This window comes from Mustela putorius, unplaced genomic scaffold (genome assembly GCF_011764305.1).
Source record: "Mustela putorius furo isolate JIRA1106 unplaced genomic scaffold, ASM1176430v1.1 tig00000275_pilon_pilon_pilon, whole genome shotgun sequence".
NCBI classification, from domain to species: Eukaryota; Metazoa; Chordata; class Mammalia; order Carnivora; family Mustelidae; genus Mustela; species Mustela putorius.
The window spans coordinates 11,720,515-11,739,905 of NW_025421341.1; the positions used below are offsets into that span (position 1 = coordinate 11,720,515).

At 38.7% G+C, this 19,391-nt stretch overlaps 1 protein-coding gene across 6 annotated transcripts in view; it reads left to right on the plus strand.

The window, feature by feature from the left end:
* Positions 1 to 485: 485 nt before the first annotated feature.
* Positions 486 to 19,391, plus strand: part of ZDBF2 (zinc finger DBF-type containing 2) — a 31,931-nt gene continuing 13,025 nt past the window's right edge. For 2 of the 6 annotated variants that reach the window (XM_045078644.1, XM_045078648.1), the window contains exons 1-5: positions 1,044 to 1,355; positions 5,998 to 6,050; positions 6,816 to 6,893; positions 7,948 to 8,052; positions 14,603 to 14,730. In XM_045078644.1, coding sequence (XP_044934579.1) covers positions 7,993 to 8,052; positions 14,603 to 14,730 — 188 coding nt within the window. In that variant the 5' untranslated portion in view covers positions 1,044 to 1,355; positions 5,998 to 6,050; positions 6,816 to 6,893; positions 7,948 to 7,992. Of the gene's footprint in view, positions 609 to 1,043; positions 1,356 to 1,493; positions 1,678 to 5,997; positions 6,051 to 6,815; positions 6,894 to 7,947; positions 8,053 to 9,909; positions 10,211 to 14,602; positions 14,731 to 19,391 lie in introns of those variants that run through there. The other 4 variants (XM_045078647.1, XM_045078645.1, XM_045078646.1 and 1 more) reach the window with 4 other exon arrangements.

Consider the following 19,391-nt stretch of genomic DNA (forward strand, 5'->3'; position numbering starts at 1 on the left):
TCCAAGGCTGGGATGTGGAAAGAGCTTGCCTTAGAAGAAATCAGTATTTTTTTTTTTTTGTATGTTAAAAAAAAAAATCTAAATAGGGTTATAAACCAAATAGTTGAAATAGCCCAGGTTTAAAAATCACAGAAAGATGTCCTGGGTGAGGCAAGATCAGAGTAATACAAAAAGAATGGAAATTATGGCTGCAAAAGCAATGGATAATTGTAACAATGGCCAGAGAACAAGGTAGCTCATTCTAAGATTATTTTTTTTTTACCTAAAACAGAAGCTCTCCCATTGGAGGCTATCTCCATTTTAGGGATGATTATTTTCCTTATCACGGATTTTCATCGATTCAGGTTTGTGTCGCCCATTACAGTCAGCTGTTTTTGCACAGCACCATGTTCGCAGTGGGTGGTACAGAACACCACCGAATGACTGAGGGGATTTTGGTTAATATTTGTAACCCTTTCCTGCGCGGGGCAGGTCTTTCGATACCTAACCTCCCTCAGGGCTCAGTTTTCTCCAACCGTAGGATCCCTGGCCAGGTCCTCTCAGGGGCGGCCCGGAGCCCGAAGCGCAAGGACCCCTGCCTAAGCCCGACACACCGCGCCGGGCACGAAGTAAGCGCTCATTAAACCGCAGCTTTGGTGGGCTGCAGCTCACTGCGGCAAACGCGCGAGCGGCGCCAACGCCGAGCCCTCGCGGCCGCATTCGCCTTTCGCCGGTGCCTGCGCTGCTGGGAAGGGGCGAGCCGTCTCCCTCGGGGCCCTCCGTGCTACAACCTTGGGGTCGGTCTCTCCCCCCCCCCACCCCCCCCCACCCCGAGTCCGCTGGGAGCCCAGGCTTTTGGGTTAGCACAGGTTTGGTTTCCCGAGCTCCCAAGTGGGGCCCTGACCCCGGAGGCGGTGTTCGCTTTAAAAGAGCTCGGGGAGGGGCGCGTGGGGGCGGGAGGAAGGGGGCTCCGGCGCCGGGGAGGGGGGCGGGGGGCGGTGCGCGGCTCCTGCGTCAGAAGGGGCCCTGTTTTTCGCACCTTCCCTGACGTCAGAGCTCCATCAGGACCGCAGCGCTACGCTCCCGGTGGATGTCTACGTGGGCTGAGTCGTGACTCGGAGCCCGGGGCTGGCGAGGGACGCTCGCACTTCGCGGCTCCTCTCGCGCCGGCGGGAGAGGCCGGGGACCACGGTGTCCGGCTCCGCGGGCTGCGGGCGGCAGGCAGCGGGCGGCCGCGGCGCCCTGGACGGCCCCGGGCCGTGGGGAGGGGGGTGGTGGTCCGGGCACCGCCATGGAGCCGGAATAGGAAGGGAGCGCGCCCACCGGTCCTCGGCCGGCGCCCAGGCCCGGAAGGAATCCAGGAGGCCTCCGCGGAGGTGAGAACCGCGCCGCAGAGCCCCGCGCCGCAGAGCCCCGCGCCGGCCGCGGGCGCGGGCGCGGGCGCGGGCGGGGCGGGCCGAGCCGAGTCGAGGCGGCGCGCAGCCGGGGCGACGCCCGCGGGCTCCGTGCGCGCCGCGCGGCCGGGGGTGGGGCCTGCTCGCCTCGCGCCCCGGGCGCCTTCTTCCTCCCGAGGGGCGGCCGGACAGCTCGCCGGGCTCCCGCACCCGCCTCGCAGGTCCTCCCCGGCGTCTCGTCTCCCCACTCCCCTTTCCGCACCTCCTGCGGGAGCGGGGCCGGCGTCTCCGGGACCGGATCGAGGTGGCTGGGGCGTGGGGTGGAGGTGGGGCGCAGGCTGCCTTGTGCTTCTGTCGGGGGGTCTCTGGGTCGGAGGGGCCCGCGGGCGAGGCCTTGGGCTGGGCGGTGGGGAGGGGGCTGCTCGCCGAGGTCGCATTTGGGGCTTTGTACCCGCAGGGACTTGCGGGGGCACCTGTGGGGCCGAGATCCGGAGCCACCTGTCCGCAGATCCCCTTCCCCCAATGCCCTGCGCTGTATCCAGCTGTCCCCAGACCTAGGCCTTTATCAGTCTCTGGCGACGGGAATTTCTTTGGGGAGCGTTAGATTTTTGTTTGAACGATCGTTTCACTATTGTGGCGCAACAGTTGTGTGAATCTGGGCAGATTACGCCGTCGTTACTACGTGCCCCTGAGAAGGCCCTTTGCAGCTCCTAACGTTATCCGTCGCGATGATTTTGCAGCGCGGGGAAGACATGCATTACGAGATGCTGGCTTGCAAAGAACTAAAACGTTTTTTTTTTTTTTTAAACCAGAACGGAATTGTATTTAATTTGTTTTACAGCAGTTATATACTATCGGGGGGAAAACCCCCCCACTGAAAAAGCCCATAGCAATTTCATCCTCAAGGGAATCAGTATTAACAATTAGGGGTACGTAAACGCATATTCGTGTTGCATAAAGGGGGATACTAATGTATTCTGCCTTTTTTGCTTAATGCGTTGTGGCTTTTTTCTCTATCAGTGCATAAAGCGTCTTTGCACTGCCTTCTTAACTTGCAGCGATTTGGACCCAAAGCCTGGAAGGCAAGAATTTTCTTCTCCCTGCACCTTGGCCTGTGGCCAACCTTAGTAAAACTCGTTAGAGATTTGACAAAGTATCACCGCTGTGGCCAAGATATTGGATAGAAAAAAGCTGAATTCAGGGTTAACAGTCATCTTCTGTAAAGTATTGTCGGTTCTGCTTAATGTGAGGCAGTGTTTTCTTTCAGATTGCAGTTTTCATCCATTAGTGAACTGTGAAATTAATTTTGTGGGTCATAGCTAGCACTTGAAATTAACGAAGTAAGATGGCATAGGAAATATCAGAATGCATTACACGTAGCAAGGATATTTTGTAAGCTTTGTTTTAACTGCGTGTGTGTTGGGGGGGTGGTGCATGTGTGGGGTGCTTGTGTGATTGCGTATGTGTACTGGGTTGCGATATAAAATGTATTGCTTCCTCTGTGCCATGCTAATTAAGTTTCAAAAGTGCCTAATCCAAGGTACTGTCAGCTCAGATCTCAGAAAGGGAGCAATGATGCAATTAAGCTAAACGTTATCTTTACTCTTTTCTTTGGAATATGTGACAGTGTTTATTGCAGCAAATTAGATTCCTAATTATTTGTTTTCACATAATATTAAAACAATCAATTAGCATTCTTGAAAATACAGAGACGAAGTATTTTTATGGAAGTTAAGACGTTAGGAGCATAAACTGCTCAGATTGACCTAGGGTCAAATCCCCCTACACTGTTTGTTGGTGTGTGACCTGGAACAAGATCCTGCTTTTCTCTAAACCTCAGTTTCCTGATTTATAAAGTAGGAGTACCCAGGACACCAATTTCTTAATGCTGTTTGCTATTCAGGTAGGATAATGCATATGAAGCGGTTGACATAGTGCCTAGCCCAGATTAAGTATTCGCTAAAAGTTAGCCATTATTATTTTCTTAAGACTGAATGGAGGGTCTAGGATAATGCTTGTCACCAGATGCAGAAGATGAATAATCCAAACAAGTGGGAAGTTGAAAATGAGTTAATGTCGTAAGGGAGGGGACACTGAAATAACATGGTCTTTTTATTTCATTTGGCCATTGTTTTGTGATCGCTCCCAATTGTTTTCCTATTGCTAGACAGGTAATTTAGATGATCCTACTCAATAAACCCAAAGCGTTTCTGTTGTCTTTTTAAATTTAATATGAAGTTGGTGTCTCTCTTGTTAGGTGGTTGAAAAATATTTCCAATAGGGATTCTGGATTTTGTTAGCTCTTATTTCAAAATACCGCAGTCAGCTTGGGAAACACGCACTACAACTCTGAACTCATTTCAGTAGTGTGTTTATCTCTGCAGTGGGTACAGATGTCAGGTGTGCAAGAAATAGACCCCCAAAAATGCAATTTTGAGACATTTGTGTTGAAGTCACCTTGGGCAGTTCAGAGGTCTTTGTTCATGGCCCCCCCATCAGTTTATACAGTTTTAATTGTTTCATGAACCAATGAAATAGAATGTAAGCATTGTCTTTTTGTATAGCATTATTATTTTTATAAAAAATGAATGCGTTGCACTCAAAGGAAAAAAAAAAAGAAAACGCCATTGCTAGAGTACTTAATTGGGTGTGACAGCTGTAAAAGGTTGGGGGAAATCTTAAATGTTAATCATAATACTGCTCTCAGTTTTAGAAATGTCTTTTAAGTTCTTGTTCTATTTTAGAGGAACCAAAGTGAAAACTCAGTGATGGTAAATTATTATGTGGTTTTATGAAAATATGAAAAAACATGACTGGGAACTCTAGCTGTCTCAGCCACAAAAAACCTCAGTGACACAAAAAGCTTAACTTGGCCTTGAATCAAACATACACATTTATATATTTTAGGTTAGACAAAATATTGATGATCTGTGTCTGTATTTTTAAAGTCCTCTTTCTCATTTTTAAATCATTAACTCACTGACTGCTGGCTCCTATCTTGTCAGATAAGTGGGCTTTTGTCTTACACGGGTAAAATACTACACAGTTATTAAAGATTCTGTTTGGGAATTATATATAATATCATACAGAGGTGCCACGGCATATGGTTAGGTGAGAGAAGAGGCTATAGACTGTATGGTGTCATTCCATTTTTGTAAAAACATGTTTAGAACAAAGAATATATGATGAGTATTAATGGTGGGTAGTGGGATTATGACTGATTTTATGCTCTTTATTTTTATAATTGTACCATAATAAAAATTTTCCTAATAAAAATGAATAAAAGTAATTTTTTAAAGAAAAAAACTCATGTGTGTTTTCCTAATTTGCAAGCATAAATGAAGCTAAGTCTTTGCTCTGATAATGATCCTTTGAATTTGGATATTTTGGACATTACCTAATTTTTCCAATATTCTACAAAATGGTGCTGAATATTTTAACTTACCCTGTGAAAAGCTCCCTTGAAGAGGGAAGAACCATTGTCCCAGAATTTTCTTAAATTCTGTTCCAGAATTTTCTTAAAGCTCTCTGTATAAACTGTTTTCCAAAAAAAAAATCCACACTGCCTAAATATGTTGTCTAAACTCTCAAGTTTTCTTTTAAATACAATATATTGAAACTGAATCTACTTTTCTTGCTTTATTGCCCCTTAAATTTTTAAATGACATCTTGGCTCCAGCTGAACTTGTCAGCTTACTATCTCTAAATGTACCTCCGCTTTCTTGCTTTTGTGCTTATGCATCTTTGTTACTTGGAATACTTTTTCCTGATCTTTGTTTAAGCAAATCCTACCCACTTTTCCAATATCCGGTTAAAAAAACCACATTCACTGTGATGTTTTGGCACTTATTTTGTGCATTTCTCAGATACCACCTGGTATTTTTGCATTCATTTCCTAATGCCATTTTAAACTACTTGAGAGCAAGAAAGCTTGTCTATTTCTATCCTTTAAAGCGTCTAGTGTGGAACTCTGCACAGGGTAGGCGCCAGATATTTATTCTTTGATAGACAATGCTGTCCCGGGCTCTTCTGAACCCAAGTGTTGGAATTATTTGTTAACCAGTGATTCCGGGCAAGGGGCAACACGCTGCCAGCAGCAGTGCGGAAGAATAAAAAAATGGATAATTTGGCTTGTCGATTGATAAAGAGAGAGGATAAAGAATTGACAGCATTCTTCATTGAAACTAACATAGGAGCTGAGTTATGTGGTGAGTCTAGGACCCAAAGTTAATTTTATGTAAATATTTCTTTCAAACATTTCCCATGAACATTTCTCATCGGAGGTTATAGCATCTTTATTTTTAGCCTTCCAGGGACCCAGTTTATTCTCTTGCAGCTGCTTGTTCCTGAAACCCGGAGATGTGAAATATGGGATGGTGGGTGAAACGGGTGGGCAATCGGAGTTACTCTGCTCCAGAGCATCTTAGGAGGTCATGTAGGATTCAATGAGTCACTGTATGTAAAGTGTTTCGTGTGTTCAAGAGTTAATCTTTTTTTTCCCTGTTGAAGCATAATTGTGTTATTTTTCAAACTTAACTATGACTCTTTGCGGGGAGGTATGTAGTTGGCCTGTGGAAGATACTTAGGGGGCTTATCTTTTTTTTTTAATTGCTTTAATTTACAGATGTTTGCCAGGACTGATTCAGTTGATGTAATACCTGCTCTTTCCTACTCAAGGTAGGTGACTTGTTACTTTATGAAAATACCAGGTACCAGTAGAATTCAGAATTGATAGTAAAAGACCCCTTCAGTCGTGAAAAGTAATATAATCCCAGACCCCAAAGAAATGATTCCTTTAATAAATAAGAATTTTATTAGTGCATAAAAAATGATGACTTATGTCATTGCTTCAGCCTGTCTCAGAATCACCTTAGAGCATTTTAAATATGCATGATATGCATGTGCCTGGCTCCCTGCCAGGCGATTCTGATTCGGTAGGATTTTCAGGTGGGGCTTCTCGCATGCAAAGTTTTAAAAATGCACATCCGGGTGCTTCTGAGTCATTGTAGCTCATTGTCATCACGGCATGTATGTGACAGGAGATGATAGAGGTGTCACAGAATTGTCGGATAGCAACGTGGAATGGGAATGGGAAATAAAAATGGGAATTGAAGACTGTAAGTGTTGAAGATCAAAAAAACTAGTTTTTTATTTTTTTCAGTTTTGTGTTTGATACTAGATTCGTACTCTAATTTTGCCTTTCATCCAATGATTGTTTTAAATATGTTTTGAAAAAAGCATTAAAAAGCTTGTTAGTTTATGATTTTCAAAGTTCAGATTTAAGTGCTATGGTTCTTTCAGCTGGAAAATTGCTCTCTCTATAAATACAACGAAAGTACTTGTTTCATTTTGCTGTTTCAGGTCAGTAAATGAAGTAAAATAATGGAAAAAAAACACCATATTTTAAGGAAATCATTTTTTTAATATACTCTTCTGTTTCAGAGGCTGGTTTAATTGATTTATTTTCCCCGTAAGCGTGGAAGTTAGAAAGTCAGAGTTTCTTACAATAAGACGTAACAGGTAAGGGAATGTTATAGTAGCATTTTCATTTAATAAAACTCTCCTGTTTTCTTTGCTTTCAAAGCTGTCATTTCATTTTTAAAGGATGATTTTAATTAGTAAGCTTTTTGTGTTGCAGAATCATCTTATCAGAAATACTCAACACATTATAGGATCATTCTGTTACATATTTTCCAACAGACAAGAATGTTTAAAATAATTAGAATTAAAACATGATGAAATTATTTCTTATGATTCTGTTTGCACTTTAATGAAACAGCTCCAAAATGAAAATTGTGTTGATTTATTACTTAACGTAATCAGTAATAGTAAACACTCTGTGTCAGTGAATAAATTGGTTGTGTATCAGAATTACTTGGGGAATTAAATTCTGAATTCTAGGCTGTGTCTCAGCCCTACTAAATCAGAATTTGGGAGAATAATTTCGATATTCAGCCCGACTTGTGAACCACTGCAGTAATGCAATGTTGAAGGATTATAGTTTTAAGGGAGTAGGAACGTGGGAACTTTATTTGTAGAGAAATCTCATTTCACCAATTGGAAAAAATTCCTCATATTTAACTTGTTTTTTGTGGTTGTCAGAAGAGAAGTGTCTTGTGTTTCAGACATGAATTAGTAATTTTGAGTTTTAACGACTCTGTCCAATAATTTATTTTAAATTCTGCCCCCTTTGTGGAGTCAGTCGAAAGGTACGTGCGGTATCTTTATTTTCGTGGCAGAATTAGATGGTGGGTGTGACGCGGAGTCTGCTTCTCCCTTTTCCGCTCCCCCTGCTTATGCTCTCTTTCTTTCTATGTCAAATAAATAAACCAATCTTAAAAAGAGAGAGAGAGAGAGAGAGAGAGAGAGAGAGAGAAGATGCACAGCTCTCATATGCACTCCAGGCTCACCGACGGATGCAGCAGCTCACGGCAGCCTCCCCTAATTCCATAATTATCAGAAAGAAGAGTGCCTCGGACTCGGGGGTGCGCTTCTGCTCTGTGACACTATCACAGCTGTTTTCCGCACGGCAGTAGGGAATGATTGCGTTTTTGCCATTTCTCTTCTTTTTCAGTTTGAGTTTTCCAGGACTGTAGCCGCTTGACTTTGGTCATTCACCATGCAGAGCCGACAAGGATACTGCAGCTACTGCTGCGTGCGCTATAATAGCCTGGAACAGGTGAGAGGCCCCTGCTAACGTGCTTGAACCTCAGAAGACCTCGTTTATTTAATATGTTAAATTCATTTATTCAGCCACTGAGCAGATCGTGTTGCAAATCTTCTAGTCAGTAGACACTGTTTAGGGTTCTCAGGGTGAGACTGTGAACAAATCCAGCTACCTTTCTTCATGAAGCTTACTTTGTAGTGTGCTATGACAGAAAATAAATAGTCATATAAATTTTGATACAGGGATATGTCAGATTGGGATAAATGTTACGAGGAAAACAGAAGAGAGAAGAGTGTAGTTTTAGAGTAGCCGGTGGGGTGAAGGAAGGGACATTAGAGTTGAGATTTGAACCAAGTGTGGGATCCTGGCTTGCTTATCTCTGGGGGGAGAATTTCTAGGTACAGAGAAGAGAGAATGGAGACCCCAAGGCAGAGGGGTGGTCAGCATGCTAACCCGAAGCCGGCAGCCAGCGTGGCTGCAGTGCTGGCCGGTTGCAGGGCAGGTGTTAAGTGAGAGGGGGAGAATTCAGAGGATTAGATTCTAAAAGACGCTGTAGAATAACGGAAGGACTTTGAAGTTTAGGCTTTAACATACCAATGTTTTAAGTTTTGCTGTAGTGAAATGTAGCTTTCCCCCCCCTCCTATTGTTGCTTATGTTTTTAGTGTCATAAAAGATTGCCTAATCTGTGGTCCTGAAGATTTACGCCATGTAATTTCCTCTAAGAATTTTAGTTTTTGTTCTTACATTTAGGTCTTTGGTTCATTTTCAGTTAATTTTTAAAGAATATATATTGTGATTTTAATTACCTCTTAAAAGCCCTGTCTCTAAAGACTGTCACACTGGGAGTTAGAACGTCAATGCGAATTTTGGGGGTGGGACACAATTCAGTCCCTAGCAATTATATTGATTTGAGTTTTAGCCCTTAAACCAATTTTGCATCCCTGGGCTAAATCCCACTTGGTCATGGTGTTTAATCCTTCTGTATGTTGCTGGATTTGGTTTGCCAGCATTTTGTGGAGGATTTTTATATCTGTATTCATAAGGGATATTGTCTATAGCTTTCTTTTCTCGTGATGTCTTTGGTTTTGGTATTGGGGCTTCCTAGAATGAACTGAGGAGTGCTCCTTTTTTTCCCTCTTTTTGTTGGAAGAGTTCGTGAAGCCTCATATATGGACATTTTGAAGCAAGTCTTCATGGTAATAGTAGCTGTAGTCCTCTGACCAGGATTGTTAACTTGGAAGAGTCGCAAGGTTTTCTTCAGGGTCTAGGCTGAGGAGCTGTGTCATAAGTGAAGTCGTAATATAACGAAGCTCTGGTCCTGGTAGTGCTGGACTATTTTATCTCAAGTGAAATCTCAGACAAATTGTAATACATTAAAAATTCAACTATATAGTTGCATTTGTTTTAATTGTCAACAGTCATCATTTAAATTCATACTAAGGAAATGTTTTGTGATGTATTGTGATTTCTAGCTCTCTGCCTTAAAAAAAAAAAAAACTTTCTAAGGCTGGTTATAAGTACGAGGCAGCAGGTAATGAGTTTCAAAACTCTCTTTAGTATTTCTGTCACAATTGATAATTATAGCATCACTTGACTGGAAGATTATTTGTTGAACTTTTGATAGTAATAAAACATACTAAATCTTTAACTACAAGCTGTATTCGGTAATCATTCAGTCTAACTTTTTCTTAAGGTTTAAAATAATTTTTTAGACATTTGGATACTCATGCATTAAACAGACATTAAAAAAACTGCTAATGACAGTCAAAGTAATATGTGCTAAGTATAAAGGTTTAAATAAACTCATTTGAAAAGGTTTAAATAAATGATAATTAAATAAATAGATTAAAGAAATGGATAAATTTCATGGCTTTGGAGACCTTTTAAGGCAGTGGAGAAGTACAGTGCCCAAATCTAGGTGAATATTCAACAGAAACAATGGAAATCAAAAGATAGAATACAGCTACCAACTCAGAATTCTATGCTTAAGAAATACATCCTTGAAAAAAGTGAAGTAGAAATATTTTCAGGAAAAAAAAATCTAAGGGAATTTGCCAGCATCAGCAGATGCTCACTGAAGGAAATCCTAAAAAGAGTTCTTCAGATAGAAGGAAAATGATTCCAGCCGGAAGCTCAGAGAGATGGGAAGGCATGAAGATCAATGGAAAGGTGGTAGGAGATCTAAATGCATAGTATCTCGTATGTGGGGTCAACAACAATGGCATAGACACTGTAAAGAGAGTAAATCAAATTAAGTCCTTGCTCAAGAAGAGAGTAAAAGTAACAAGTAATTTTAGATCTTGGTAAGTTCTGGGCTGCTTGTTATAGTCTGTTACTGCTAATAGACTAGAAAAAGAGGCTAGCCTATAACTAACTGCCAGGTTAACAGAAAGGGAAAACTTGCAATATTAAAAAACAGTCCATGAGAAGACAAGAAAGAAGAGATATAGGGACATCGGATAGGTAAGAATAATAAAAAACAGATTTAAAAATAAAAACAAAGCTTAAATAGAAATATACCAGTAGAATATTAAGTGAAAATAGACGTGGTGCTTGAATTAAACTATATTTAATATTTTATGGAGATTCTAGCCAGGGAAATAAGGAAAGAAAAAGAAATTAAAATGACAAAAGTTTAGATAAAAAGAAACAAACTGTTATTTGTACACAGTGTGATTGTGGACATAGAAAATCCTAAAGATATCTAGGTAAACTGTTAGAACTGGTAAGTGAATTTATTATTTGTTTAATTAAAAATTTTTTTTTAGTGAGTTTAAGAAATCTTCTTGGGCCAACATAAAAATAAATTGTATTTTTATATTGTAACACCACACAGAAAATGAGATTTAAAAAAGATCCTTACAGGGGCGCCTGGGTGGCTCAGTGGGTTAAAGCCTCTGCCTTCAACTCAGGTCATGATCCCAGGGTCCTGGGATCGAGCCCCACATCAGGCTCTCTGCTCCGCAGGGAGCCTGCTTCCTCCTCTCTCTCTGCCTGCCTCTCAGCCTACTTGTGATCTCTGTCTGTCAAATAAATAAAATCTTTTTTTAAAAAAAAAAGATGCTTACAACAGCATCAGAGGACATCAACTCTTCAGGAATAAATGTAACAAAATATGTATATAAGATTTTTCTATAAAACACTATAAACATTCAGAAAGTTAAGAAAAATTAAATAATTGGTGTGCTATACCGTGTTCATGGATTGAAAAAATCAATATTATAAGCATGTCATTTCTCCTCAAATATATATATTATTCAGTGAAATTCCAAACAAAATTCCAGAAAAATTGCTTTTAATGAAAATTAAGCCAATTCTAAAAATATGTATGTACATGCAAAAGGTATGTATGTACATGCTTAGGAAAACTAGGATACTCTTGAAGGAGAAGAACAAAGTCAGAAGTAATAAATATCCAAATTTATTACTAAACTACAGTCTTTAAGACAAGGGTGCAAAGTCAGAAAGATTATGGAAATAAACCAGAAACTCCGGAAAAGACTCTGGAGTCTTTGATTTGTGACAAATGTGGCGCTAAAGCATGGGGAGGACAGGAATTTCTTCAGTAAAGGGTACTGGGTCAGTTGGCTGTCCATATGGAGAAAAAGAAATGAAACTCTATGACTATCTCATCCTGGACACAAAAGTCAGTTCCAAATAGATGATAGATATAAATATTGCAGGCAAAACAATAAAACTTCTAGAAATCAATAGAAAATCTCCATGATTTTGAGGTAGGGAGAGATTTCTTAAACTTGTAACAGAAAGCACTGGCAAAGAAAAAAAAATGGTGAATTGGACTGCAGTAAGAAGCAATGAGAGATGATTAAGAAGGTGGAAAAATGCCCTGTAACTATTCCTGGAAAAGCTGTGGATACACACACACACACACACACACACACATACACACTTTATGATACCCCGCCCAAAAGAAAGTGAAAAGGTAAGCCACAGGGAATGATACTTGAAACACATATAATTGAAAGAAGAGCCCATGTCCAGAATAAATAATTTCTATAGTTCATTTAAAAAAATTAAAGATGCACTTGAAAAACAGGAAGAGACTTGGACACACCATAAAAGAAGATATCCAGGTGGCCAGGAAAATGAAAAGCTATCACAAAAATTGCAAAGCAACAGTGATACAACATGAATCCCCACCCCCCTGTCCAGTAGCTAAAAATTAAAGAGCCTGACAACGGCAGGTGTTGATGAGGAGAAAGAGGAACGGAAACTATGATCCATTGCTGGGGAGGGTGCAAACTGTTATGGCCACTTTGGAAGACTAGTCAACAGAGGGTACTACAGCTGAGTATATGCAAACCTTATGACCCAGAAGTTCCAGCCTTACTAATACACTCAACAAAAATGCATGCACGTGGGTACCAAACATCACATCTAAGAAAGTTTTTTGCAGCATAATTTATAACAGCCATGAGCTGTGAAAGACACAAAAGTCCATCAAGAATGAGATGAATCAATGATACATGGTCTATTCATATGATGGGATGCTACACAGAAATTTAGGGGAATGGACTACAGCTAATTTGGATAAGTATGAATGTGAAAGAGTATATAGACTGTATGACTACACTTACATAAATTTAGAAACTTTCAAACCTAATCTATATTGTTAAAATTTAGGTAATAGTTAATTTGGGGGAAGAGGAAAGGAATATTAGGTTGGTATGGGACATTAGAAGGGTTTTGAGTGCTCATTAGTTTTTCATGGATAGACGGTTATGGATGTGTTTTATTTGGTGATGATTTATTGAGCTATACATATGATTTGTGCACTTACCTTTATGTGCATGTCAATTCAGAAAATTTAAAGAAACTGACACCTCCGGGGGTATATAGTGTGGTGTTATCTGTGGTTTGTGTCAGTGCAAGTTTTCCATTTATGTTGATTTTTTAAAATTTTTACTGAGGCAGAGGATGAGGTTGGATTTTAGTTGAACCTTTGTTTCCTTGTACCTTTGTTCCCTTCGTGAACCAGGAGGGTGAGGATACTGGACAGTGGGGAGCTTTGAGGGTGGAGGATCTTGAAACTGTCATAATTTAGACTGTTACTGGGGCTAAGGCAGCATCAACGTAGATCCCTGAAGTCAGCACGGAAGGAGAGATTTCCAGTTGTTAACAGTGGTCAGGAGCTGCCAACCTGGCTTAAGATCTTTTGGCATCTTTACTATGATATTTAATATGTGACTTTTCCTTGGTATTGTTAAATGAAAACACGTTATTAAATTGTTGTCAATAACTCACATTGGAAATAGGGCATTAGCAGTAGCGTGTTATAGGGAAAGAGGATAAGCTTTAGAGTTAGATGCAGATCGAAACCCTGGCTTTGTCCCTGGCTGCTCAACTGGAGGCAGTTTACTCGAGTCCTTTGTGTTTTACTTTCTTTATATCAAAATGGGGACAAGATTCATACTCAGTGAAAATTCGATGAGATTACTTTGTGAATGGAATAGTACTGTGTTTGAGGCATTGCACGGGCTCAGTAAGCTTCTTTCCTACACCTCTAGATAGTTCACTGAATGACAACACACTCTTTCTGTGGAGAGAATTACAAAACAAAAAAAAAATTTTTCTTTTAAAGATTTTATTTATTTATTTGACAGAGAGAGAGCAAGATCATCGAGACGGGGGGTGGTGGGGGAAGCAGGCTTCCTGCTGACCACAGAGCCCAATGTGGGGCTCGATCCCAGAACTCTTGAGATCATGACCTGAGCTGAAGGCAGAGGCTTAACTGACTGACTGAGCCACCCAGGTGCCCCAAAATAGAAAAATTCTGTGTATTTATTCCAATATTCTGTTTAAGTGAGGATTTGTAATCTCTGAAGAAAAATGATGGACTTTTTGTGCATTATTAATCTTCAGCTTTTACAAACACAGTGATCCAACCCTCTTCTCTATTTTAATAGATTTTTATAGAAATATTTGCTCAGTACAAATATAAGAATTTTTAAGAAAAAAATTAAAATTACCTGTAAGTGTAGCCCACAAATGTAAATGCTTTTAAGATTTTGGTGCTTTTTCTTCCATTGATTTGTCTGTACATTTTTATTTTATTTTTTATCTTATCTTCTTTTATTTTTATTTGTATGTTTTAAAATCACAGGTTTAGGTAAAAGCATACATGTGATTTTTGCATCCCCCATTTTTCTCTTACCTAACATTTCTCCATGTTATGTAAAATTTTTCATATTATTTTAGGTAGTTGCATAGTATTATGTCTTAGGTCATGCTATAGATTTTACTATTAAACACTTTGAAGATTTCCAGTTTTTTGTTGTCATGCTGTGATAAGCCTCATTTTTTGCATAAATCGTCAACGTTTACGATGATTTCCTAAGAGATTTAGAGAAATGTAATCACTATATCCAAGGGAAAGAAACTTCTATGTTTTTTACTACACATTTTAGAATTGCTGTGCAAAAAGGCTGTCTCAATTTATACTTCTACCCAGAGTATCAAAATGAATCCATTTGTGAAACTCTCACTACTGTTGAGTGTTACCTGTTTAAAACTGCTTAGTGTGCTTTTTCTTTTTAATAGCACATGGCCAGTCCCCAGCATAGATACTTGACCACCCAGAATCGACAGAGGATGGGCACCACGAGCTTGATGGAACGTTTCCTGCAGGACGTGCTCCGGCACCACCCATATCATTCTCAAGAAAACAGGTAAAGAAAGTCGCTGACTGGAATTCTGTTAGAACAGTTTTCTTGTATGTTCCATGTTTTTCCAGACTATTTTTCCAGTCTCGTACTTCTTAAAATAAATCTTTTCATTAAAGAATATAAAGTGAAATTTTACCTAGTAACTTCTCTTTGCTCCTATTTTAAAATCTTTTCTAGCTTAAATAAGAAATTTCACTGTAAAAGATATGGACCGCACCCTTCTTTTTTCTAAATAAAAGCCTTAAGTCAATCAATGGTTATCCATCATTAAGGTGTTCTGTTAAGTATATGGTAGGATTAAGCAGGGGAATATGGTGGGGGCAGAAATAGCCTTTAGAAGATCAGGAACGGACCAGCTGGTGCCTGCAGCAGAGAAAATTAAAGTAACCATTCCACCTCAACTGAATGATTTGCTAACCGAAGAGAAGAGGTAACAAATGGAATCTGCTTTTTAATCTGTCAGTGTCTTGATAGCTTTTTTTGTATCAGTGTTTTGGTTGTTTTAATAAAAATAAATATTTTGATAACATTTAAGGGTTAATGTATGTCAAAGCAAACATTGGTAGAAGATTAGATTAAGTACTGTGTGCAGGTTTGCAGCTATAGCTGTAGGAGATAAAGCAAAACAGATTATTAGCATATCTGTGCAGAATAGTTGAGATAAGCACCAGCTGTAGAAAAAGGATAAACTTCTTGAATGCTTTGTTTTGCAAGTCACAACCCAGAAATGAACAAATGGTGAAAAAGTTTACATGGGGAAAAAGTTTAAAAAATACATGTTTTTCTTTAGCTGTTGGAAAGATAGACCGTCTTGGGCTCAGTATAAATTTCCAGCTTATAGCTTGTATAAGCAATGCTTCAACAGACATTTGTACATGCAGCTATTTCTGTGATATAGAATTCTAGAACTTGAACTTCTGGGCTCAAGTTTTTGGGCCTTAGAAAATATTTTCTATCTTTTAAACTTTCATTTTGAAATAGTTTCAGGCTTACAGAAAAGTTGTAAAACTGCTACAAAAACATTGGAGTCTTCAAATGTTAAATCTAAAATAATGATGGTACAATGATCAAATCCATGAAATTACATGCTATTTACAGTCCCCCTTCAGATTTTGTCAGTTGTCTTCCTAATGTCCTTTTTCTGGGACCAGGATTCAGTCCGGGATCACACATGGCACCTAGCTGCCCCATCTCAGACACTCTTAATCAGGAACAGTTGCCCAGGCTTTCAAGGCTTTCAAGCCTTGGACTCTGCTGGCCAGTTATTTTGTAGGATCTCCCCAAATTGGGATAAGCCTGACACTTTCTCATGATTAAAGTTAGGTTATGCATTTGGAACAAGAGTTAATTATAATTGGTGTTGTGCCCTTCTCAGTGTATTCAAGCGATCCATGATGTTTCCATGTCTCATGGCTGGTGATGTTAACTTGGAGCACTTAATTAAGGTGGCTTCTCTAATGTTACTCTTTCCCCATTATAATTAGTAAGACTTGTGGAGAACTACTTTGAGACTGTGTAAATAAATATGCTATTTCTCATTTCCACCCATTTATTGTAAGCGTTCATGGATGATTTTTCCCTGAAACAGTTATTACATATATTAGCCTCCATAAAGAAGAGCTTTCTGGTTACCTTATTTATCTGTTTTATAATTTTAAACTCATGGCTGTGTCTCCAATGGGTGTTAATAACTTACTGTTACTTATTTTGTTACTCAGGTGGTGTGTGGAACTTTAAAATTCTTGAGACACTTCCTAGAAGACTATGCCAAATTATATACAATTATATAACATACATATACCCCAGTAGTCTATGAGAGTGCTCATTTACTGTTGTGCTTGCTAACACTGGGATTAGCAACTTCTTTTTTTCCCCATAATAGGCCAAAAAGGCATATCCCTTCATTAGCCTTTATTTACTTATGCGTAAAATAGAACATCTCTTTACATAAGTTTTTTTTTTCAGCCATATGTTTATTTTATGGATTATTTGTAGACATTGCATGTTTTTCTATTGAATTGTTTCTGTATTTTGGATTTGTATACAAGATTTATAGATAATAGTCCTTTGTATTTTAAATATAATTATTTTCCCAGCTTCTGTCATGTGTCTTTCATCTGTGTGTATTGTCCTTTACCATATCGAAATTAAACATTCTGACATACTGAGACGTAAACGGAATTTTCCTTTATGGCTTCTTTCATGTCTTTTTCTTCATGTCCTTATTTCTGCTTCTAAATATTTTTAATCTTCCTGGAATTTGTTGCCATATGTGATGTGAGGCAGGACTTCTTATTTTTTTTTGTAAAAGTATATTAATTATCTCCATTGATATAAAATGTCACCTGTAAGGATGCTTGGCTGGCTGGGTGGGTAGAGCATGAAGCTCTTGATCTCCTGGTTGTGTGTTTTGAGCACCATGGTGGGTGTGGAGACGACTTTAAAAACAGCAAAATATCACCTGTAACCTGTTCCCTGTTACCTGTAACGTAAATTCCTCTGTTGGTGGATCTATATCTACGTTCCCATCAGTAGATCTGATTTTGAATTCCATTTTTTTAACCTCGAGTTTTTTTTTTTATCCCATGCTAACACATTATTTATGTTTATAAGCATCATAAATTACAGAGTTTATTTCTAAAAATTTGTTCTCTTCCCCCTTATCTAGACATTGTAGGTTTTTCTATTTTAATCTTTTTGAAATCAGCTCTTTATTTTTTTTTTCTATTTTTTGGTTTTCCTTTTTCCTAATTAATTTCCTCAGATTTCCTGGGTGGAGGGAAATTTGATTATCTTTCTTTGTGAATTAAGTGCTCATTTAGTTAATTTGTGTCTGCTAATTCTTTTTTTAGTGGAAGATTTAAAAGTATGAGGTTTCCATTTTGCTTACATCTCATAGGTTTGATGTGTAGTTTTTATTTTATTTATAGATTTCAAAAATTTAGCACAAGAATCATATAAAAGGGGTTTAATGGTTAGATTTTTAGAGGGCTTTTTGTTGTGAAATTAATTTAAAATGAGTAGAAATATAGATTGTGATTTAGTTAATTTTAACCACATGTGAGGTAAATCAAAGCACCTAGATGGTGATTCCTAACATTTTTTGGATTTTGCCGAATTGTTTGATTTTATGATTCCGCCTTACTTCCGTTGCCAAATGTTACAAGATTAATTTTATTTTGAGAATGTTGTGATAGTCTTCTAGGGTTCTGAAAAACTAGGGTAAAATGGTAATTGTACTGCACTTTATTGATTAAGAAGTGTGAAACACGCTGGCATTTCTTTGCCCTGTATTATTCTGATATCTGGGTTAACTTCTTAATTTTACAAATACCAAAAAAATGTTCTTTTAGGGTTAATTATAATAAATTTTTATGGGAAAGAAGTAATGATATTTATGACATGTTAAAAGTTGCATGTGGCTGAGCATGTATACATTTCTCTTAGATGATTAAAGCATCTCTCAAATTGAAAAATATTTAATAAAGGTATTTTTTAGGTATTAATCTATTTTTAAAAACTTATTTATTTTTAATAGACTACACTTTAGGACAGTTTTAGATCAACAGAAAACTTGAGATAGTAGTACAGAGTTCCTATATACCTTCTCTACCTAGTTTCTCTATTACTAAGAACTTACATTACTATGGCACATTTGTTACAATTAATAACAATACTAATACATTAACTAAGTTCTGTAGTTAATTCAGCTGCTTTTAGTTTTTACCTAATGACTTTTTCTGTTTCAAGGTCCCATCTGGGATAACCATGTTCCATTAACTCAACTCCTCTTGGCAATTAAAATTTTTTTTTTGGTGGTGGGGAGGGGCAGAGGGAGAGTGGGGGAGGGAATCTTAAGCAGGCTCCATGCCCAGCATAGAACCTGGTGGAGGGATTGCTCTCGTGACCCTGAAATCATGAACCGAGTCAAAATCAAGAGTTGGACACTTGACTGAGCCACCCAGACGCCCCTGATTTTAGCTATTCTAACAGGTGTGAGGTGACATCTCATTGTAGTTTTGATTTTGTACTTCCCTGACAATGAATGATGCTAGATATCTTTTCATGTGTCTGTTGGCCATCTGTATGTTTTCTTTGGAAAAATGTCTGTTCATGTCTTCTGCCCATTTTTAAATTGGATTATTTGTTCTTTAGGGGTTGAGTTTTATAAGTACTATTTTGGATATTAACCATTTTCAGATAGGTCATTTGCAAATATCTTCTTCCATTTGGGTAGGTTTCCTTTTAGTTTTATTGTTTTCTTCACTGTGCAGAAGCTTTTTATTTTGATGAAGTCCCAATAGTTTATTTTTCCAGAAAGACATGTAGGAAGAAGTTGCTGCAGCCAATGTCAAAGAGGTTACTACCTGTGTTTTCCTCTAGGATTTTAGTGGTTTCATGTTTCATATTTAGGTCTTTAATCCATCTTGAATTTATTTTTGTGTGTGGCAGCATTATCTACACACACACACACACACACACACACACACACAGAGGAATATTACTCAGCCATAAAAAAGAATGAAATCTCGCCATTTGTAATGACATGGATGGAGTTAGAGTATCATGCTAAGTGAAATAAGTCAGAAAGACAAATACTGTATGAATTCACTCATGTGGAATTTAAGAAACAAAACAAATGAACAAGAGGAAAAAAAAGAAAG